The following is an 18,577-nucleotide window of genomic DNA, read 5'->3' on the forward strand; positions in this document are numbered from 1 at the left end:
TTTAAGTTGCTTGAAATATACAATTATCTGACAGTAATGTACCACTAAAATTAGCCTGTTAAACAGCAATTAAACATTGTTCTTCCTATTAAAGGACCTTTTGCTGCATTTCTGAGCAGATTGTAGCTTCTGACTGTAAAGCAGTATGATATTACGGTTGCAGGGAAGAAAAGTCCATACTGAACTTGTGTATTTTTTTCACAGCACACCATAAAAAAAAGAGTGGAGTCATTGATGGGTGTGAAAGTTAAGTAAGCAAATGACCAAAACACCCAATGACTTTCTTCCACCAGTTACTAGTGGTAAGTCTGAAGAGTGGTGGTGGTGCTCATGTTTGTATTACCATTACTTGTTTTTCCTTGTTAACACCATGCTGGAGAAAAATGTTGTTCCTTAGCTGTTATTTGCACCCCCTATGGAACACCTGACTACCATTCAAATCGCAATGGGGGGGGGGAATGTGCTTAGCTCCCACTAAATTCTCCCTATATCAAAGCTACCCACAGAAGCCAGCATCTCTCTGAGCTCAAAAGGTTAAAGGTAATTCCTCGTTCGCACAGCTCGGGCGCCACCTAGCCGTAATTAGGGCCTCGCACGCCCGGGCTGCCCATGGGTTGGGGCTGCGTTGCCCTTGCCGAGCGGTAGGAGGAGAGGGGTTCGCTTGATTCTGTTGCCGCTGGTCGTATCCCCTGGCGCCAGCGGGCTCCTCGGGCTGCAGCAGCCGCCGATAGGGCAGGACCCAGCGGGGAGCAGAGGCAGCAGTTCCCCTCGGCGCCTGGGCGTGTGCAGCCAGCGGCAGGTTCTGCGGCCAGGGCCATGCGTGCCGGACAGACAAAAGCCTGGGCGAGCGAGGCGTGAGGAAAGGCGCCCAGGGAAGGAGAGGGAGGCGCGTACGCACAGATCCATCTTGAACGGGTTTTGCCTGCTGCCACCGCCGCCGCCGCCGCGCCAGGCTCGCCGAGATCACCGGGCGCCAGGGGATGCCAGCTCGCCTCCTCTTCCAATGTTTCACTGGGGCAAGTGGAAGAAAAGGATGGGAGCGACCACTTCTTCTTCCAAGAGACCCGTGTTCGATGAGAAGGAGGATGGTGAGTACCGTGCGGTCCCGCACCCGCTCCTGGCTGCCCCCGCCAGTCCTTTCCCGGGCGGTCAGAGGCTAGCGAGGCGCACCCCAGAGCCTCCCGGCTCGGCCCGCACCCAGGCGCCGAGGGTGATTGCAAGTCACAGCCGAGAGTTGAGGAAGGCAACTTTTATTTCACAGGGATCGGCTCTGCTTTGTGAGTGAAGAGAGCTAGGACGGATCCTTTCTGACGGGACATTCTTTAGTCAATTGCAGGCACCTGTCTGGGCGAGAGACAGGCTCCAGGAACTTGGAGAAAGAGTTGTGAGGTGTGTGTGTGTGTGTGTGTGAATGAAACGATTTTAAATTCTGTTGAGGGGGTGTTTATGTAAAGCAAACTTCTGCTTATGGTTTGATAGTAACTGCACAATGGACAAGAGGGAAGGCAAACACACTAAAATAAGGTCTACGTTGAAAATGTCACAACCCCACCACTTTACTTCTCTAGGCTGAGAGATGATCAAAAGATGTATGCAGCTGATACGGCAGAATTCCTAGCGTGCACACACGTGGTGGGTCATCTGTTGAATTTCTAGTTGCCTAACTGGTGCTGGAGAAAGCAGTTCTGCTTTAGCGGTAATTAGATTTGTCATTTATAATATGCAAACCTATAATTTATACTGTATCTTGCAGTAGACCCATGGATATGGGGAGAAAGTTAACCTGTGTGAATCATAGATTGCTTCCCAACCCGAATTCTCATCTGTGCGCTGTCTGAGCCTTCTGTCCATAGATTGTAAAAGTCTCATATTGGTGCTGTGCTTTTCCCTCTTGAGTTGTTAGCACGCAGAACATGTTTACCTGTCTGAGGAGAGGGGAAGTGGTACAGTGATTTTAAGATTTAAATGGAAAAATCAAAAGTTAAAAGGAAGTGTGCATGTAACAGACACAAAAAACTCTGCATATGCTTCATCAACCTGAAAGGCAACAAATATAGTTCCAAGATAGCATTTTGACGCAGTTTTAGTATCATAAACTTGGATGTTAGAATATGAGGAAATATTTTCTTGGAGTTATTGGCCATATGAGGGAACGGCTTTCACAAAGCCACCAACATGAATGTTTCCTTTGTTAAACCAATGCCTCCAGTACATACATATGCACTATAGGTGGCAGAATGGGGTGTGCTTTGTTCACCTCATCTGAGTAGTTTTCTTATCTAGATACCACCCTCCACTATCTTATAGTGATTTGGTTTGGGGGCAGTCTCCAACTGAAAAGCTATTTTGGCAGTATTGAATCACAGAGTGTAATGTGGTCTTTCGTCACCCCATCACAAGAGGAGCTCTCCTAGTGGGAGATTCACAGTCAGGAAGGTCTTGCGCAGAGATTGCTGGAAATCTGGTTGGGTACAATGAGGGGGGCCAGCACTACCTTGTCATTTCGATCTAGGACCAAAGCGTAAACAAGTTTGACTTCCAATTTACAGGATCTAGGAGTACTGTCTAATTTCAGTCTTGTTATCTCAGCTTTCACAGATAAAAGGATGGATTTAGTACTCAAAGCTGACACATCTGATAAACACATATTCTGTTAAATAGCTGGGCAATGTGATTTTCACCATTGCTATTTGCATGCAGTGTGATAAGCAAGAATGAGCATACATAGAACCCAATCCTGCATGGTCATTCAAATATGGAAATCCTATTGATTTCAATTGGAGTGACTGACACAGAGGGTTTGCAGGTCCTCTGTAAAGATAGGATAGTTGTTGATAAGAAATAATGCCTCATTTAAAAGAACAGAGAAGGAAAACAGAAGTTAATGATGAGGCTTCTTTGCTATAACTAAAAATATAAAGCTTCAGCTTCTGGTGACACATTCATGGTAGTCGCAGAATGACAAGAGCAAAGCTCAGAAGATTGGACAATGGTGAGTATAAGTTAGAGTGCAATATCATAAAATTACATTCACTTCTGTTAAGATGATCATACATTAGTTCTTTACCTTGAGGGACAATAAGTTTGAATGTTAAGTCATCTTGAAGTACTTTATGCTTGTCTTCATCACTAATATCTGTTTAATATTGTTCCAGATCTTAATACTGTTGATCTCAAAGAATTTTTAGTGGCCAGATTCTTCACCGATTTACACCTCATGGAGCTCCAATGAAGTTTAATAGGTTTAAGGTAGCACAAAGGTCCTGATTCAGAACAGGGCCCGCGCTTCCATTTAGGTGACCTAGGCGGTCGCCTAGGGTGCCAGGATTTGGGAGGGCGGCAGACTGCTCTGGTGGACCTCCCGCAGGAGTGCCTGTGGAGGGTCCGCTGGTCCGGCGGCTCCGGTGGAGCATCCGCAGGCACGCCTGCGGGAGGTCCACTGGAGCCGCGGGACCAGCGAGCTGGCCCTGCGCCTAGGGCACCAAAAACCCTGGCACCGCTCCTGATTCAGAAAGGTACTTAAGTGCATGACTAACTTTTAGCCCATGCTTAAAGTTAGGCACATGTTTAAGTATCTTGATGAATCAGGACCAGAATATGACCCTAATTTTCTTTTACACCCTGAATAACTGTTTTCAAGCACACCAGCAAGGGTTGTTTTCCTTGTATATGACAATGTTTTACATCATTATAAACTCGTTAATAACCGCTAACGTTGTCAGGGTGAAATAGTGGCTCATTGAAGTCAATGGCTAAACTCCTTCTGACATCAGCAGGGCTAGAATTTCACACTAGATACATTAGGTTCAGATTATTATTATGTATATATTGTGAACCCTCAGGTCACAATTTTGCCTTTATTTACGTGAGTTGTTACAAGGAGGAGGGAGAAAAAAATATTGTTCTTAACCTCTGAGGATAAGACAAGAAGCAATGGGCTTACATTGCAGCAAAGGAAGTTTAGGTTAGACGTTAGGAAAAACTTCCTAACTGTCAGGGTGGTTAAGCACTGGAATAAATTGCCTAGGGCGGTTGTGGAATCTCCATCACTGGAGATTTTTAAGAGCAGGTTAGACAAACACCTGTCAGGGATGGTGTAGACAATACTTGATCCTGCCATTAGTGCATGGGACTGGACTAGATGACCTTTCAAGGTCCCTTCCAGTCCTATGATTCTATGAATTTCTATTGATGTCACCTGTGTAAGTGAGGTCAAAATTGAGGCTCTACTTTTGCTCTAAAACAGTGGTTTTTAATCCTTTTTTTCATTTGCATACTGCTAACAAATTTCAGATGGAGGTGCAGACCACTTTGGAAATCTTAGACAGTCTGCAGAGCCCCAGGGCTCCATAGTCCACAGGTTGAAAACCACTACTCTATAAGATCTACCAAGTATGAGAAAATTATATTAAAAAGGTAGCTAGGGGTTATTGGCTAACAAGCCTTTACTAGCCATTCAAAGTAATTAACATTGAAGAATTAACAACAGTGGCATCTCTTTCATATTATTAAGGAGTACAGAATATAACTATTAGAATGCTACAGACACAACATTACAACTGATTACTAAGCAGTGTTGTGATGTGACTGGGATGTAAGAGTGGTTTTGGGACTGATATTGCAAAATCCAGTAAAACCTAGTACTTTCAACCGATCAGCTGAGTATGGGCCTGCTTATGTGGCTGCTATGTCCATGGAACTCCCATGAGCTCTACTAGAATTTTTTGATTTAGGCAGCTGCAGGATTGGAACCATAGAAACACACTGTGCCCCATTTTGAATATTAAGAGGTAACAAGAGCAATGAGTAAGATAATTGTAAAATGCTTTAGAAAGTCAGCCTCACAATATAGTTTAGAAGGGATTTTTCTGAACAGACTCTGTATGTTTAAAGAGAAAAGTAATCCTTCCAAGTGAGGAAACATTGCCAAAGAATGATTATGAATAAAAAGGGTACTTACAAGCAGTGTTTTTATAATAGAATAGATGTATAAACATTTACAAGTTTTTTTAGTATTGCCTGTTTTTTCCATCATTGCTTGTTAGTATATTCAGAGCAATTACAGCGTTGTTCTGGTGCACTCATATTTACTGGCACAGCATGGTTGCTATGGAGATCTCTTAAGACATTCCGATTACTTCCTGAAATAAAGAGTCAATTAATATTTCAATTTGATATGAGATGTCGTCAGTAATTCTTCATATATTATCACAATTGTCAGGGTTTTCTTTTTAAAAAGGGCAAAAAGTAGACTGATACATTTCTAATGACAAAATTGTATATATGACAAGCATGATGAATTAAAGACATAGTTGTCTAAAAATCAAAGGTGAAAGCTTACTATAAATACACAAACGTTCATAGAATATCAGGGTTGGAAGGGACCTCAGGAGGTCATTGAGTCCAACCCCCGCTCAAAGCAGGACCAATCCCCAGACAGATTTTTGCCCCAGATCCCTAAATGGTCCCCTCAGGGATTGAGCTCTCAACCCTGGGTTTAGCAGACCAATGCTCAAACCACTGAGCTATCCCTCCCTCATTGTACAGTCTGCCAGTTAATACAAAGTTCAAATTTTTCCTCCAATGAAACCTGAATATTAGATTTTAAGGCCAGAAGGGACCATTGTGATCATCTAGTCTGACTACCTGCATAACACTGGCCACAGGACTTCCTTGAATTAATTATTGCTTCAGGTCCCATAGCTGTGGTTGAACCAGAGCATCTCTTTTAGAAAAGATCTATTCTTAATTTTACAAAGTGTCCACTGATGGAGAATCCAGCACAACACTTAGTAATTTGTTCCAGTGATTAATCACACTCCCTGTTAAAAAATATTATGCCCTATTGAAAGTCTGTCTAGCTTCAGATTCCAGTCACTAGATCTTATGATTCTTTTGTCTGCTAGACTGTCGTATTTGTTTTCCATGTAGGTACTTATAGACTGATCAAGTTATTATTTAACCTTCTTTTTGATACACTAAATAGATTGAGCTCCTTGAGTCTCTCACTGGAAAGCATATTTTCCAATCCTTTAATTATTCTTGTGGTGCTTCTCAAAACTCTCTCCAATTTTTCCAACACTTTCCCTTAATTGTTGATATCAGAACTAGATGCTGTATTCCAGTAGCAGTCACACCAGTGACAAATACAGAGGTCATATAAGCTCCCTACTCCTACTTGAGTTTTTCCTGTTCATACATCCAAAGATTGCATTAGCCCTTTTAGACACATCATCACACGGGGAGCTCCTGTTCGGCTAATTATCCACCACAACCCCAAAATCTTTTTCCAGGATATTGTTCCCCAAATAGGAAAATCAGCTAATATTTCTTAATACATTTGTGTGTAGCCCAAGAAAAAAACATGTTGTTGAATTTAATCCAAACTGATATAGAAGTGATAAGGCAACTGCCTTTGATAAATCCACATTTTAGTTTTCCCCTTGATTACAACACGCACGTATCCCATTTTATGTTTTCTGGTTTAACCTTTGAAACGCTTCACAGCATTTCAGTGTTATGCTCCAGCTATCTGTAAAAGTTGGTCTTGAAAAGAAAGAAGTGTTCCTCATGCTTTGTGATTATTTACAAAAGCCAACAGACAGAACACATCCATGGAGCAATTTTCTCCACTGCTCTGAAATTGTTAGATTTAAGAGCTATTAATTTCTACAGAAAACTGGTTTGGCATCTATGATGTTTTCTAAAAATGTAGCAGCTTTAGCTACTTGTTATAGCTTTCCATCTGGAGATGCTTTTCAGTGATGATTTTCTGACAAGAAACAAGGTCTTCCCCAAACTGAACTGCACCATATATAGTATATTTTAGATTAGTCAGAGGTTATTAATTGGCATAATTATATCTGACATGAACTCAACATTGTCAGGATTTCTAACTAATGTGGTGCAAATGCTTTACTCCCCTCTAAATTGTTTTAAAAAATGAGGTGTGGGAGACATTACCCAGAGTACAATCTGGACTGATGAACAGCTGTGTCCTCTCAATTCTCTAATCTGGGATGCCTTTTACATTACTTCGCCATGAGAACAACCACTCCTAACCTGCTCACATACAGCCTCCTCCCAGTTATACTTTATGAATGCTATAACCAGCCACTCATGAATTACACTGCAGGGCAACACAAAAACTCCCAGTCCCAGACTTCCTCCAGAAATGTTGCATCCGGTACTGCCCAGAACCTCCCTTACAACACAGGCTCATATCAAGTCCATCATTTCATTAGTAGAAAGTCATATGCACAAATCCTGTTATCGCAAATGAAGTTTCCCAAACACTTCATCCAAGCATATTGGTTTAGATAAAATAATGAAAAAAGTTTATTAACTACAGAAAGATAGATTTTAAGTCATTACAAATAATGAGGCATAAAAGTTAGAATTGGTTACAAAGAAATAAAAGGTAAAACACAACTAATACCTGATTTAACAAGCTCAGTGAATTCAAAGCAAAGGTCATTCTCACCACAAGTTCCAACAGTCTTACTGGCTGAATCTTTCAATCAGGATTCCTCCCCAGTCCAATGCTGCTTCCTTTGTTCTTCAAGTGTTGATTCAGTGGATAAAGAGAAAGGGAGAGATGGTTTGGGACATTTGCTCTCTCCCCTTATAGTCATTTCTCTTGCCCAAGAATCATCTCCAGCTGAGGCCCAGGAGACAGAAAGTCTGTGTGGACAGAACCTCAAACTACTTTTTTGTCAAAATGTAGATTTTTTTTGGTCCATACCATCTCTCCTGCCAAAGAGTGGTCACTTAATCAGGTGATGGTCCATTGGATCTCATTGACATCTGACTGAGGCATTGGTTAGCTTTTTGTCTCTGGGGAACAGATTTGTGATTGCCCACCAGACAGGGGTGCTGAGAGCCATTGAAACAAACTGTAAACCCTGTATGTAATGGAAACTACTTCAAGCCAAGGGTTTTGCAACAACATCCCCTGCTTCCTAAGTTCTGGAGGCATAAGTGCTGGAACATGCCTCAGTAATATCACATAGTGGAATCTCATAACTATATACAATGTTGCCACATGTATTTTACTAAGACAATAATGATCAGCAAATCATGAGTATTCAAATGACACCTCATAAGGCATACTTTGTACAAGTTTTACCTCAGTCCTATAAAAGGGGTGAGCATAGGGATATGGACTGTCATAATTTGAGTCTTCCATCCTTTACTTCAAAAACAGTGGGATTTATTGTAAAGACAATTACAAGAAAATACATGGGACTCCACATTCCCTAGCATGCACAAACAGGAAAATATATAACACTAAAGTGTTAGAAAAACATTGTGGGTTATAAAATGAAGCACACAAAGGTTAAGAAATGTCAGGATTAAGGTTGTCTGTACAACCTTCATTCAGTCTCCCTGTGCTCATGCATTATGATGCAGTTTTAAAATTACACGATCACATTTTTCTACAAGACCTCTGGCTTCGAACTTAACCTCTCTGTGCTTCAGATTCCTATCTGTACCTATCAGAAGTTTTCAAAGGCTTATAACTTGACCAAATTTGGGAAGTTTTTCCTATGGAAAAACAATATGCACACCTTAACCTCGGGATCACTCACTGCCTGCCCACCAAGTTTGGAGTGTCTGCTCCAAAACATAGACAAGCTAGTGCTTTTCAATGAAACAGTTGTAAGAATTTTTAATATGGACAAAACATCATAATTTCCCCTAATGCTGAGCCAATTGCATAAATGTATTTTTATACATGGCTGAGACAGACAGGAAAATTTTAGCTTGAATGTTTAAAGTTTGGCAAAGTTATAAGCAACTAAAGACAGGTTTTTATAAGTAGTAGTGTTGGGCAACCTTAACTATAGGAGGTGCTGCCTGCAGTACCCATAACAGACTGAGATATAAAAATTAACAGTATTTATTGTGTTTAACAGGGCACACTCCACCTCCATTCTCAGATGCTATAGGAACTACTCTCAGACTCACTGTGTAGAGTAGCAACTCTGTGTGATTTAGTTACATTCCCATTCTCAATATAGTCCCATTCAACAACATGGTTACCATGTTTCTCTACCTTCAGCCCCTTCCCACAAGGCCAGGGAAAAACAGAAGTGTCCTTTCCTTAAGCTTCTTGTTCACACTGAGCTCAGTCAGCTTTACTTGCTCCCTTCCTATGTCCTTTATACCCCTCAGCTGATGGCCTAATTGGCTCACCCAGTCTCCCACACTAATTAGCCAGTTAGCTTACACATCCCTGTCAGCTTTCTCCTGGGGCGCTGACTGAAGCCTAACTGCTAGCTCCCCACACTGTCACAGTGTTTTAGTTTAAAGTTATCTAAAAATGAACTAAAGAAGAACTGGCTTGGCTTCTCTAACAGCATCAAAATGATTAACTAAAAGAAAGTCAGGGACATATCAGTACATTTGGTGTAATGGATTTAGTGTCCGTTCCTTTGTTTAAATTGAAATTATTAGGTATGAAGGCTTTTGTCTTTTGGGTACCATATCCGAGGAATACAAACTGAAATTAGAAATTGTATCTGGTCTAACGGCTTTTAAAGCCCTTAATGTTTAACATTTTCTGTTACACTTGGGAATTGCCTTGCTCTTGAGTCTGATCCCAGATCCACTGATCCCTGGGACCTTTATAGTTGAATGAGGGGTAAGATTGGGTTTGTCTCCCGCTCATCTTATTTATACCAAAATTAACCTGTCTAATAAAGAGCTCAGTCATGCATTCCACAGGCACAACTCTTATTGTCTTCTCAGAAAAGCTTTCACTGTAGTCAATACTACAGGAATAATCCTCAAATTAGGTTATATAGAATGTAGGGCTTTTTTCCCCTCAAAGGACAATCAGTATTTTAATTCCTTAAGCCAGGAAGTACTGGTAGAATCCACCTTACTGGAATAATTAAAAGAGAAATGAACAACGATTGTCTATTAGGATAAGAAGCTAGAAATGTCAGGCTGGTGAGCATATCCCGTATACTTGATTTCCTGCCTTTGTAGGTGGAAGAAGAAGTGGGAGGCAGCAGTGCTTCTAAGCTGGTTTCATCTCCTTAGAGGCTAGCTCTCCTTCTGAACATTATAGATCTTTGCTGTCTACCACAATTGTACAGATTTTTTTAAAAAATATGTGGGGATGGGGATGACTGAGAATGAGCCTTTTCTCCTTATCACAGAAATAGCTAAACCATTTTTAAATATTGAAAAATATAGGTTTGGATTTTGAAAGAAGACCAAGGGGGTTAGATTCCCAAATCTCATTGAATTGCAATGGAAGTTGGGTGCCTGGCTCCTTTGAAAATCTCAGCCTTAGTAACTTTACTTAGATTTAACTTCTTAATGCAATATTTAAATATGGTTTTCTCCTCTCCTGAGGAAGGCAGCCATTTGAAACTTCTGGCAGTCAAACCTTTATACCACACCACATATCCTCTCTCCTGTATCCATCATATCTATATAGAAATATAAAATTGCAGTTAAATCTAATTTGTGAAAAGTCTAGCTGCATGGAAGACTATCAGTGCTCTGATTGAGAAATATCATCATTCTACAATAATTATTTCTGTGTAAAGGGAAGCAGCATTAAGCATCTTGATGGTGTTTTCCTGACTGTTTGTCTAGTAAAAGTTAAAACACTTAGGAGTCTACAGGACCCTAAAGGTGCTTAAAGTCTGTAAAGTAGTGTTTGAAAAAACTGGCATTTACTTTTCTCACTGGCAGTCACAGTTGAAATTTACAGTACTTTTAACGGCCTTGCTGCCAACTGCTACAGTGCTGCTCCAATCCCCATGGAAACAGACATGAAATTGCAAAACATGGGGTAAGGTGCTTAAAATGATCTCCGTTTTAACTTTGAACAAGGTGCTGATGATCTATAGGTTTATATACGCATCAGCATATTCTATCTTTGTAGTAATCTTGGGAGAAAAACTCAAGTGGTTTGAGAAATCATCCGGGGGAGTATGTAGATTTAATCATGTTTGCAAGTGTTTTACCTTTATCTCCACTCTTCTTCCTTACGCACCTCCATATGCTCTCTAAATCCTCCTCTGGATCTGATCCTATCTGCTCCAGCCAGGTGTTGAGAAACTGAAGCCACTGGAGGTGTAGCTTTAAACGCTTATGGAGTTTGCAGATTCACAAGGAAATCAGGCTTTGTTCCTGGACTCCTTCAACAGCTCTGTCCCGAGAGCAGCTACATCATGCTGTGTTGCCAACTGACAGTATTATCATGAGTATTGTGATATTTGGTGTTTTTCGTAAAGCCCCAGCTCCTGGAGTCAATTGATCATGGCATTTTAAAATAAGTTTCTGGTCCTCACAGTTGTGGAGAAAAGCTGCAAAAATGTAATCCAAGTGCATCCTAATTGCTCAGGAACCAGAAGGCAAAGAAACTTTGCGCTTTACAGGATCAGGTCCTTAAATAGGAAGCCTTTTGGGGCTAGACCTTGCTTTTTTACATTGTGTGAAAAGCACTGTTTGCTTACAGCTCTAATTACCACTACCAACATTGATGTTTCTGTTTGCCAGTTTTGCATACTCAGAAATAAGTGGAGGACAGTTATCAGGTAGATGCCTAGTATGCGATATCATTCTTTGCTTCTGCTTACTAATGGAACACAAAAGTAGCAGCAAAACAAGAGAAACACTTCAGAGGTGTTTTTCAAAACTATGTTTTGATTTCAGGACAGTTTTGAACAATGTTTGGTGGAGGACTATAGGACTAGGCGGAGAGATTGTGACAGATGTAATTCATCCAATCATCATGCGGGTTTTAGTGTGTTTAATGTATTTGATTTATCAACTTGAAATATAAAGCATAACATAACATAATTTTAAAAAATGTGTACTTCAAAACTTCAATAATTGTGAAATATGCTTAATACATGACTACAGCCAAGACTAGAGCAGACAGTGGGGTTTTTGCAATGTTCATTTTACATACATATTTAATGGATATATTCATTTAAAAAAATCAGTGTTAAAGGAGCTAGTGGAGATCAACAAACTCCAGTTAAGGATGGCATAGCACAAAAATGATTTTACTTTACTTAACAATTTAAAATGTCATGTCAAGGCTAGGTAAGCTGCCTCAGCTATAAAATCTAGCTTGCTGTTTATATGACAGCCAGGAGATGTCTGATTCACTAGATGACAGAGTACAGGGAAAAATCCAAAAGGATGTTTACCACATTTTTACCAATAAGATTATAGTATGCAGATAAACTAAAGTGAATTGTCCGATAATTGACTGAGTTTCCTCTGATGTCCTAATCCTACCCACAGAACCAGAGCTGAGCTGTTCATAACTGACTTGCAATCAGAATCAAGTCTGAAGCAATCTAAGGATATATCTACATTTAAACTGTTGCAGCTGTAGTGCTTCAGTGTTGACACTACCTACACGGATAGGAGGGGTTCTCCCTGTGGCGTAGGAAATCCACCTCCCTGAGAGGCAATAGCTAGGTCAATGGAAGAATTCTTCCATCAACTTAGTGCTGTCTACACTGGGGGATATGTCGGCATAACTGTGTCTCTTGGGGTGTGGATTTTTCATATCCCTGAGCCATGTAGCTATGCCTGATGTAAGTTCCCAGTGTAGACCAGCCCTACATATATTTTCTTCAGTTTTCCAGACTTTGTCACTTCTATATGTCTCAAAAATATATTTGGAAAAATTCAGGAATAAGGTGGAGAAAGGAACATTTTGGAGAAGGTTTCCATGAAAACGAGACCTTTTTGTTTTTAAAATATTGTGATATTTGGAGCACAACTAAGGAAAACTGAGAATAAAGCAGTTCACACAATCAGAAGGGTCTGAAAACACCACAAAGCACTTTAAAATGTACATTAATAGTTCTAGTTCTATGCCTCTTATTCTGCAATATAGCTGCTCTTGGGGAACAACTGTTAAACGGGTCTAGGAACAAAGCCTCATTTCTCTGTGGACCCTTGGGCTTCACAAGGATTTAAAGCCATAACTCTTATATTCTCTGTAAGACCCTGACCCCTACCTTGTTGGAAACATGAATCAAGAACTCTGCAATAGGAATGTGATGGAGTTTCTTAATTATTTTTTCCCTTTATGTAGGAGACCTTATAGGGACATGAATATTATTAGGATGTAATCAGACTGCCTGAGACCAATATAAGCACCCAGATCATAGCCACTGCACACCATTCTCCCATTATTTTCTCATGCTTCCTTCTATGCATCCCCCTGTGCCTAGAATTCTCTCTTGACATGGTCTGCCTTCTCTCTCCATCCTCACCTCTTTCAAACTTTACCTCTTTCAAATTTCAGCTTAAAATGTGCTTCTAGTAGGCACATTCATCCTAGCTCTCCCCCTGTCCCCATCCTGACATGTATGAAGTCATCATGATGAGAAAGACAGAGAGGGGAAGAAAAAATGAAGGTGGACTCACAAGTCCCATACTGAGTATCTCCACTTAGTCACTTGTTTTTATGGTCTTCCACCTCCATGTCTCACCTAGATGGGTTGTAATGTCACTTGGGCAGGGGGAATGTCTCCTTATTTGTTTGGAAAGCTCCTAGCCCATATTGGGCAGTAAATTAATACGTTATTATTACACTTGTAATGCAGTCTTTCAGCTCATCACTGCCATGCAGTAGTTCTCTCTTTCTCGCCATCATCATTTAAGTTAAGTTTTGTAAAGAGCCAGATGCTTTTGTTTTTTAAAGTGTAATCAGAGTGAAATATTAAAGCAATGCACCTGTCACAAAGAAAGGTTAGGGCATATGTAATGAGTAATTATTTCTTCTTTTACAGGCAGAGAATTCTGATACAGTTTAATACAATGACTAATTGGGCAACTGCAGAAACAGAACCAGCTCAGATATGCAAGAAGCAAGGCTATTTTACTGGCTTTTCATTTTAGAAATATCAGCCTAAATTCTTTGCTGACTTACACCTTGCTCAACCCCAGTATATTCAGTGAACCTGGCCTTTAATATATTTTGTAGGGCACAATGCACATGTCAACACTGGAAAAAAAACAATCTGAATTCTACCTTCATACACACACCCACCCACCCCTCCCAGGGGTCAGTTAATGCTTTCACTATATCAGTTACCCAGATTGATTAATTTGCTGCATATGTGTTCCTCCCATTGAATAAACCAAGAAGGATCTGATACTCCACTCATCTACACCAGTGTAATTCTACTGGTCTCCATAACGGGGAAATGACAGTAACACTGCAAGCTGAACTCCTCCCAACTTTAAAAGCACTGTTTCCACTGCTGGGAAACTTTTGCCCTATAACAGTACCTGTGGGTATACTGTCTACCTCCTTCTCTCAGCCTACTGATGCCCATCTTCATTTACCCTTCCAGCCGGTCTCTGCAAAATAAGGAAAAGACATGATGCAAGTAAAAAGTGAAGAAAACATGAATTACCTTTCAAATGTGGTTGTAATGCGAAGGAAACAACATTTTGGGATGTTATTCTTTCTTGTTGTGAAAGTGTATATAATGTACATTCATTAACAAGAAAAAATATGCACTCTCAATATGCACTTAAAAGGGACACTTTCAGTGTTAACTGGCACAAAAACGTTCACATCCTCAAAATAAGCACTTCAGCAGCATGAGTTTTATTTGAGTGGCTAGACACCAATAAACGCAGCCTTAAGATCTGCTGCCAATGTGGAGTCCCTGTGTGACCATCATGTTATTCTGCTGCTTTGTCTGTCAGTTCTACTGTTGTGATGCATGTGGAGAGCAGAAATCACATTTTCAGTCTTCTCCCATCCCACCAACATGGATGTAGCAGAGTCAGGGGCATATATTCCCTGAGTTTTATCCTGGTAATCTTACTGTGATTGGGTTGCCCATCAGTCGTAGCCCTTATTTTGAAGGGTTTGGCATTTATTCAGCATCAGAGGTTTTTTTAACAACCTAATTTTTTAAAGGGAGAGGATCAATCTGTCTGTTTTGTCAGTGTTGTTCATGTCCTTTTCAAGGTAAGCCTGAGGTAAAATGTTCAAAATTTACAGAAGTGAGTTAGGAGCCTAAGTCTCATTGAAAGTCAGTGACACTTAGGCTTCATGTCCCTTAGTCACTTTTGAAATTGAGGCATAAGTGACTTACGAGCTGATGTGCTTTTGAACATGTTAGTCCTAGTCCCAAAGTTTTTATGCACATTTAACTCCCATCGAAGTCCCAGTGGGCATTTTGCATGCAGGGATGGGCCCTAGTGTAATGTAGTAAATGAAGTGTCAGTGAAAATGAAGATAGTCTTCTGAAAGTTATATTCTGCTAACTTGCAAGAGGTTGCATTTTCCCTCCCTTTAGGGGGATCAGCTGGCTTTTGAAGGAGCGGCATGAAGCTTTTATTAGGTAGCAATATAGTTTCTCTTGGTTGGGAAAATCTTTTTACATAATTTACTTGACAGGTTTATTACCTGGAAACCTGCCAAATGGTTTATTTTGTAGATGTTTGGATCAAATTGAAAATCCCCCACTAGTTCTGTAGATTCACAGAAATATCTTCTAGGACAGATGGGGCCAAGTTCATCCCTGTGTAATTCCATTGACTTCAATGGTGCTACACAAAGTCTAGATTTAGCCCCTCGTTTGCAGACTGTAATAACCAATGGCCCATTGAATAAAAGAAAAACAGGTGCAGAAGGATGATCATCTTCGGCTCTGCCTCATCATTACTGAGTTCAAGTGAACTGTATCAAAATCATTATTACATTTCCAATTGAAAAATTAAATTGTCAGAGAGGGAAGAAGTTATTGAAGGTGGACCAGAGTGGCAACGGCAGGCTTTGGGGAAAAAAAAAAAAAGTAGTCTATACAAAAAGTAGAACTTTATAAAATTATAAGCAACATGTATAGCAATGTGCTCTTTTATGGGTCTGATTCTGCAATTCCTTACTCACATAGGTCATTCAACTAATCTCAGTGGGGACTACTCCCTTGACTGAAGATTACTTACCAAAAAACAAGGCTTTATTGATTTGGGTCTTATTCTTTTCCTGGTGTCTCTATACAGTGTGAGAGCTCCATATCTTGTGGATCTGATGGCACTTAACACTGAGTTAACATTTGTATAACTCCATTGAAATCAGTGGAGTTACTCTTGATTTAGTCCAGCTTGAGAGCAGAATTAGACCTTATGTGCAGAGAACAACTAGCATTGATATTCTATTATTGTAACTCACTATTTGGTAAGTTCTTATGCAAGATTACATACATCCCAAGAATTCTTTCCAAAGATTTTTGTGTAATTAAATCTGGTGATATAGTGACCTCTTGATTTTCAATTTCTTTACTTCCCCTTAGCTATCCAGCATCAGGCCTTGCTGTGGCCTCAGTTTCCCTTTCTTTGCTACAGAATCAGACTTCATATTTTGTGTATTTTCTGAGCAGTCTCCTCTTTTAGAAGTCTGCTGTATTGACAAAGGCCCAGATCCACCCAGGTATTTAAGCTCCATTGATTTCAGTGGAAATTAGGAGCCTAAATACCTGAGTAGATCTGGACCAAAGTTCAAAACACAAATCATCTACTCAAGCTGTGTTAGTCCTTTCAGTTTATAATAGGTTTCCCCAGCTTCCCAGTCTAGGGTTTCTCCCCAAGCAGACTCTTTCTTGCTACAAGTCAGGAATCTCACCAGAGACTTATCCCTTAATAGACTCCTGCTTCTTGCAGGTGTCCCTTTCTCCTTCGTAGGAACTCCAGAAATTTCTCAGCTACCCTTTTTCAAGCAGACTCCCTTCCTAAACTCTCTCAGACTAAGTTTAGGCTGCCCATATACTCTCTGTGAAGCCTAGGTTCTAGTCATATACTCCCATCAGGTGATCCCTGATTTCATTCTCTTCAGCTGGGGAGGTTAGCTAAACCTGGCCCAGCTGAGGCAGAGCCCTAGCACTCTTAAAGGGACAGCTCACCCTGTGACAGAGTCAAAGAATGATTCCTTTTGACCTCAGCTTAGCAGGGGTTGCCAGCTCTGTTGAATGAAATAATGTGGGTTTTGATTAGAAAACTATGGACTGGTGCCTAAGGCTGCCATAAAATCCACAATCCTATTTATTAAGGTCAAAGATGAATTCGCTAAGCTTCCATGTGCTGTAAATTACTTGATCAAAGATTTGTTTAAAAAGAGGAGGAGAAAAAATAAGCCTGTTGCTCTAATCAGCAGAGCTGCTGTATCTCAAGGTCCAGATAATTATGAATCTTTAAAAACATTTATCAGTTTGGTTTGCAATCTATTTTTCTGACCATGACCTTCTTGAATGGCTATGGGTTTGGGAGTACAGGTAATTTTTCTTGTTGTTTCAAAGCAGAACAATAACCCTAGCTGTATTGGAATGACAAGTCCATAAATACTGTAGAGGAGTAAGAAGTGGGGATTGTGAGGAGAGGTCATAAGCATTAAAATAACATAGGTAAAATACTAAAGTTAAAATGTCATTCTTTCCTGGCTGACTATTCTTTTCTGGAACTTATCCAGAGAGCCTTTTATAGCATCTATTGCCTGCTACCTTCTGAACTGCTTAGAAAAGGCAAAGGCCAATAGGTGGGACTAATAAATTTAAAGTCTTTGAGTGGTAGCTTTAAAAACTGATGTCTAGACAAACATTGGAGGACTCTCTCCAGTTCCCTCGGTATAATACCTCAACATCATTCACGTACACCTGGTATGATGGTGAAGCCAGCTGTAGGCAGGGACTCTTCTGTAGAGGTAATGGTGTGGAATGCCAAGAATTCTCAACTGTGAAACAGCCCCAAAAGGTAATTTCTGGTGGGCTAGGCTTGTGTTTAATTGTGTAGCTTGATGTATGTATTTTTCAGTCTAATTTAAAGACCATCAGAAAAAATATTTAAGTGAGAACAACACAGGTTTGTAAAGGTAAGGCATAATCCAGAAAAGTCAAACTATATTACTTATCAAGGAAAGGACAATGTCTTGATTTTCCTTAACTGAAAGGGAAGGTATGTTCTCTTAAGCTTCCAATATACTTATGAGGGTATCAAGTGGTGTGTGCTAAGCCCTTCCTCTCTGATAGAGAGAGAGAGATGCTTAAGTTCAGGCTACAGGAAGGTCCCTATCTCTGCTAAAAGGCAATAGAGTCCTGTGGCACCTTATAGACTAACAGATGTATGAGAGCATAAGCTTTTGTGGGTGAATACCCACTTTGACGTTGCGTCTGACGCAGTGGGTATTCACCCACAAAAGCTTATGCTCCAATACATCTGTTAGTCTATAAGGTGCCACAGGACTCTTTGTTGCTTTTTAGATATCCAGACTAACCCAGCTACCCCTCTGATACTATCTGTGCTAGTGATCCAAGAAAGTGAAACCATCTCCTGCTTAGGTGCCTAAATAATTTCTTGTGAGAATGAGTGAACACCTGATTGAAATAGTGGGACTAGATGCTGGGTCACCTATCTTGCAGTTGGGTTTCTGAACCACTAGGATACAGAGTCAGTTACTCCCACTCACTCTCTGGCCTAATCACTAAGTATTTATCCACAGTGGAACAGCTTCAACAGGAGAGACTGAGGGAGCTGCACATCAGACTATTCCATAGATTAGTGATTAGAGCACTCA

General features: G+C 40.4%; 1 protein-coding gene across 4 annotated transcripts in view; it reads left to right on the top strand.

The window, feature by feature from the left end:
* The first annotated feature begins 614 nt into the window (after positions 1-614).
* The window catches only part of STK32C (serine/threonine kinase 32C), a 244,998-nt gene continuing 227,035 nt past the window's right edge, over positions 615-18,577 (top strand). For 2 of the 4 annotated variants that reach the window (XM_050959582.1, XM_050959585.1), the window contains exon 1: positions 1,243-1,389. Coding sequence is in view for 2 of the 4 variants with exons in the window: in XM_050959584.1 (XP_050815541.1) it covers positions 1,004-1,088 (85 nt within the window). In the remaining 2 variants the exon portion in view is untranslated. Of the gene's footprint in view, positions 1,089-1,242; positions 1,390-18,577 lie in introns of those variants that run through there. The other 2 variants (XM_050959584.1, XM_050959580.1) reach the window with 2 other exon arrangements.

Source organism: Gopherus flavomarginatus, chromosome 6, assembly GCF_025201925.1.
Source record: "Gopherus flavomarginatus isolate rGopFla2 chromosome 6, rGopFla2.mat.asm, whole genome shotgun sequence".
NCBI classification, from domain to species: domain Eukaryota; kingdom Metazoa; phylum Chordata; order Testudines; family Testudinidae; genus Gopherus; species Gopherus flavomarginatus.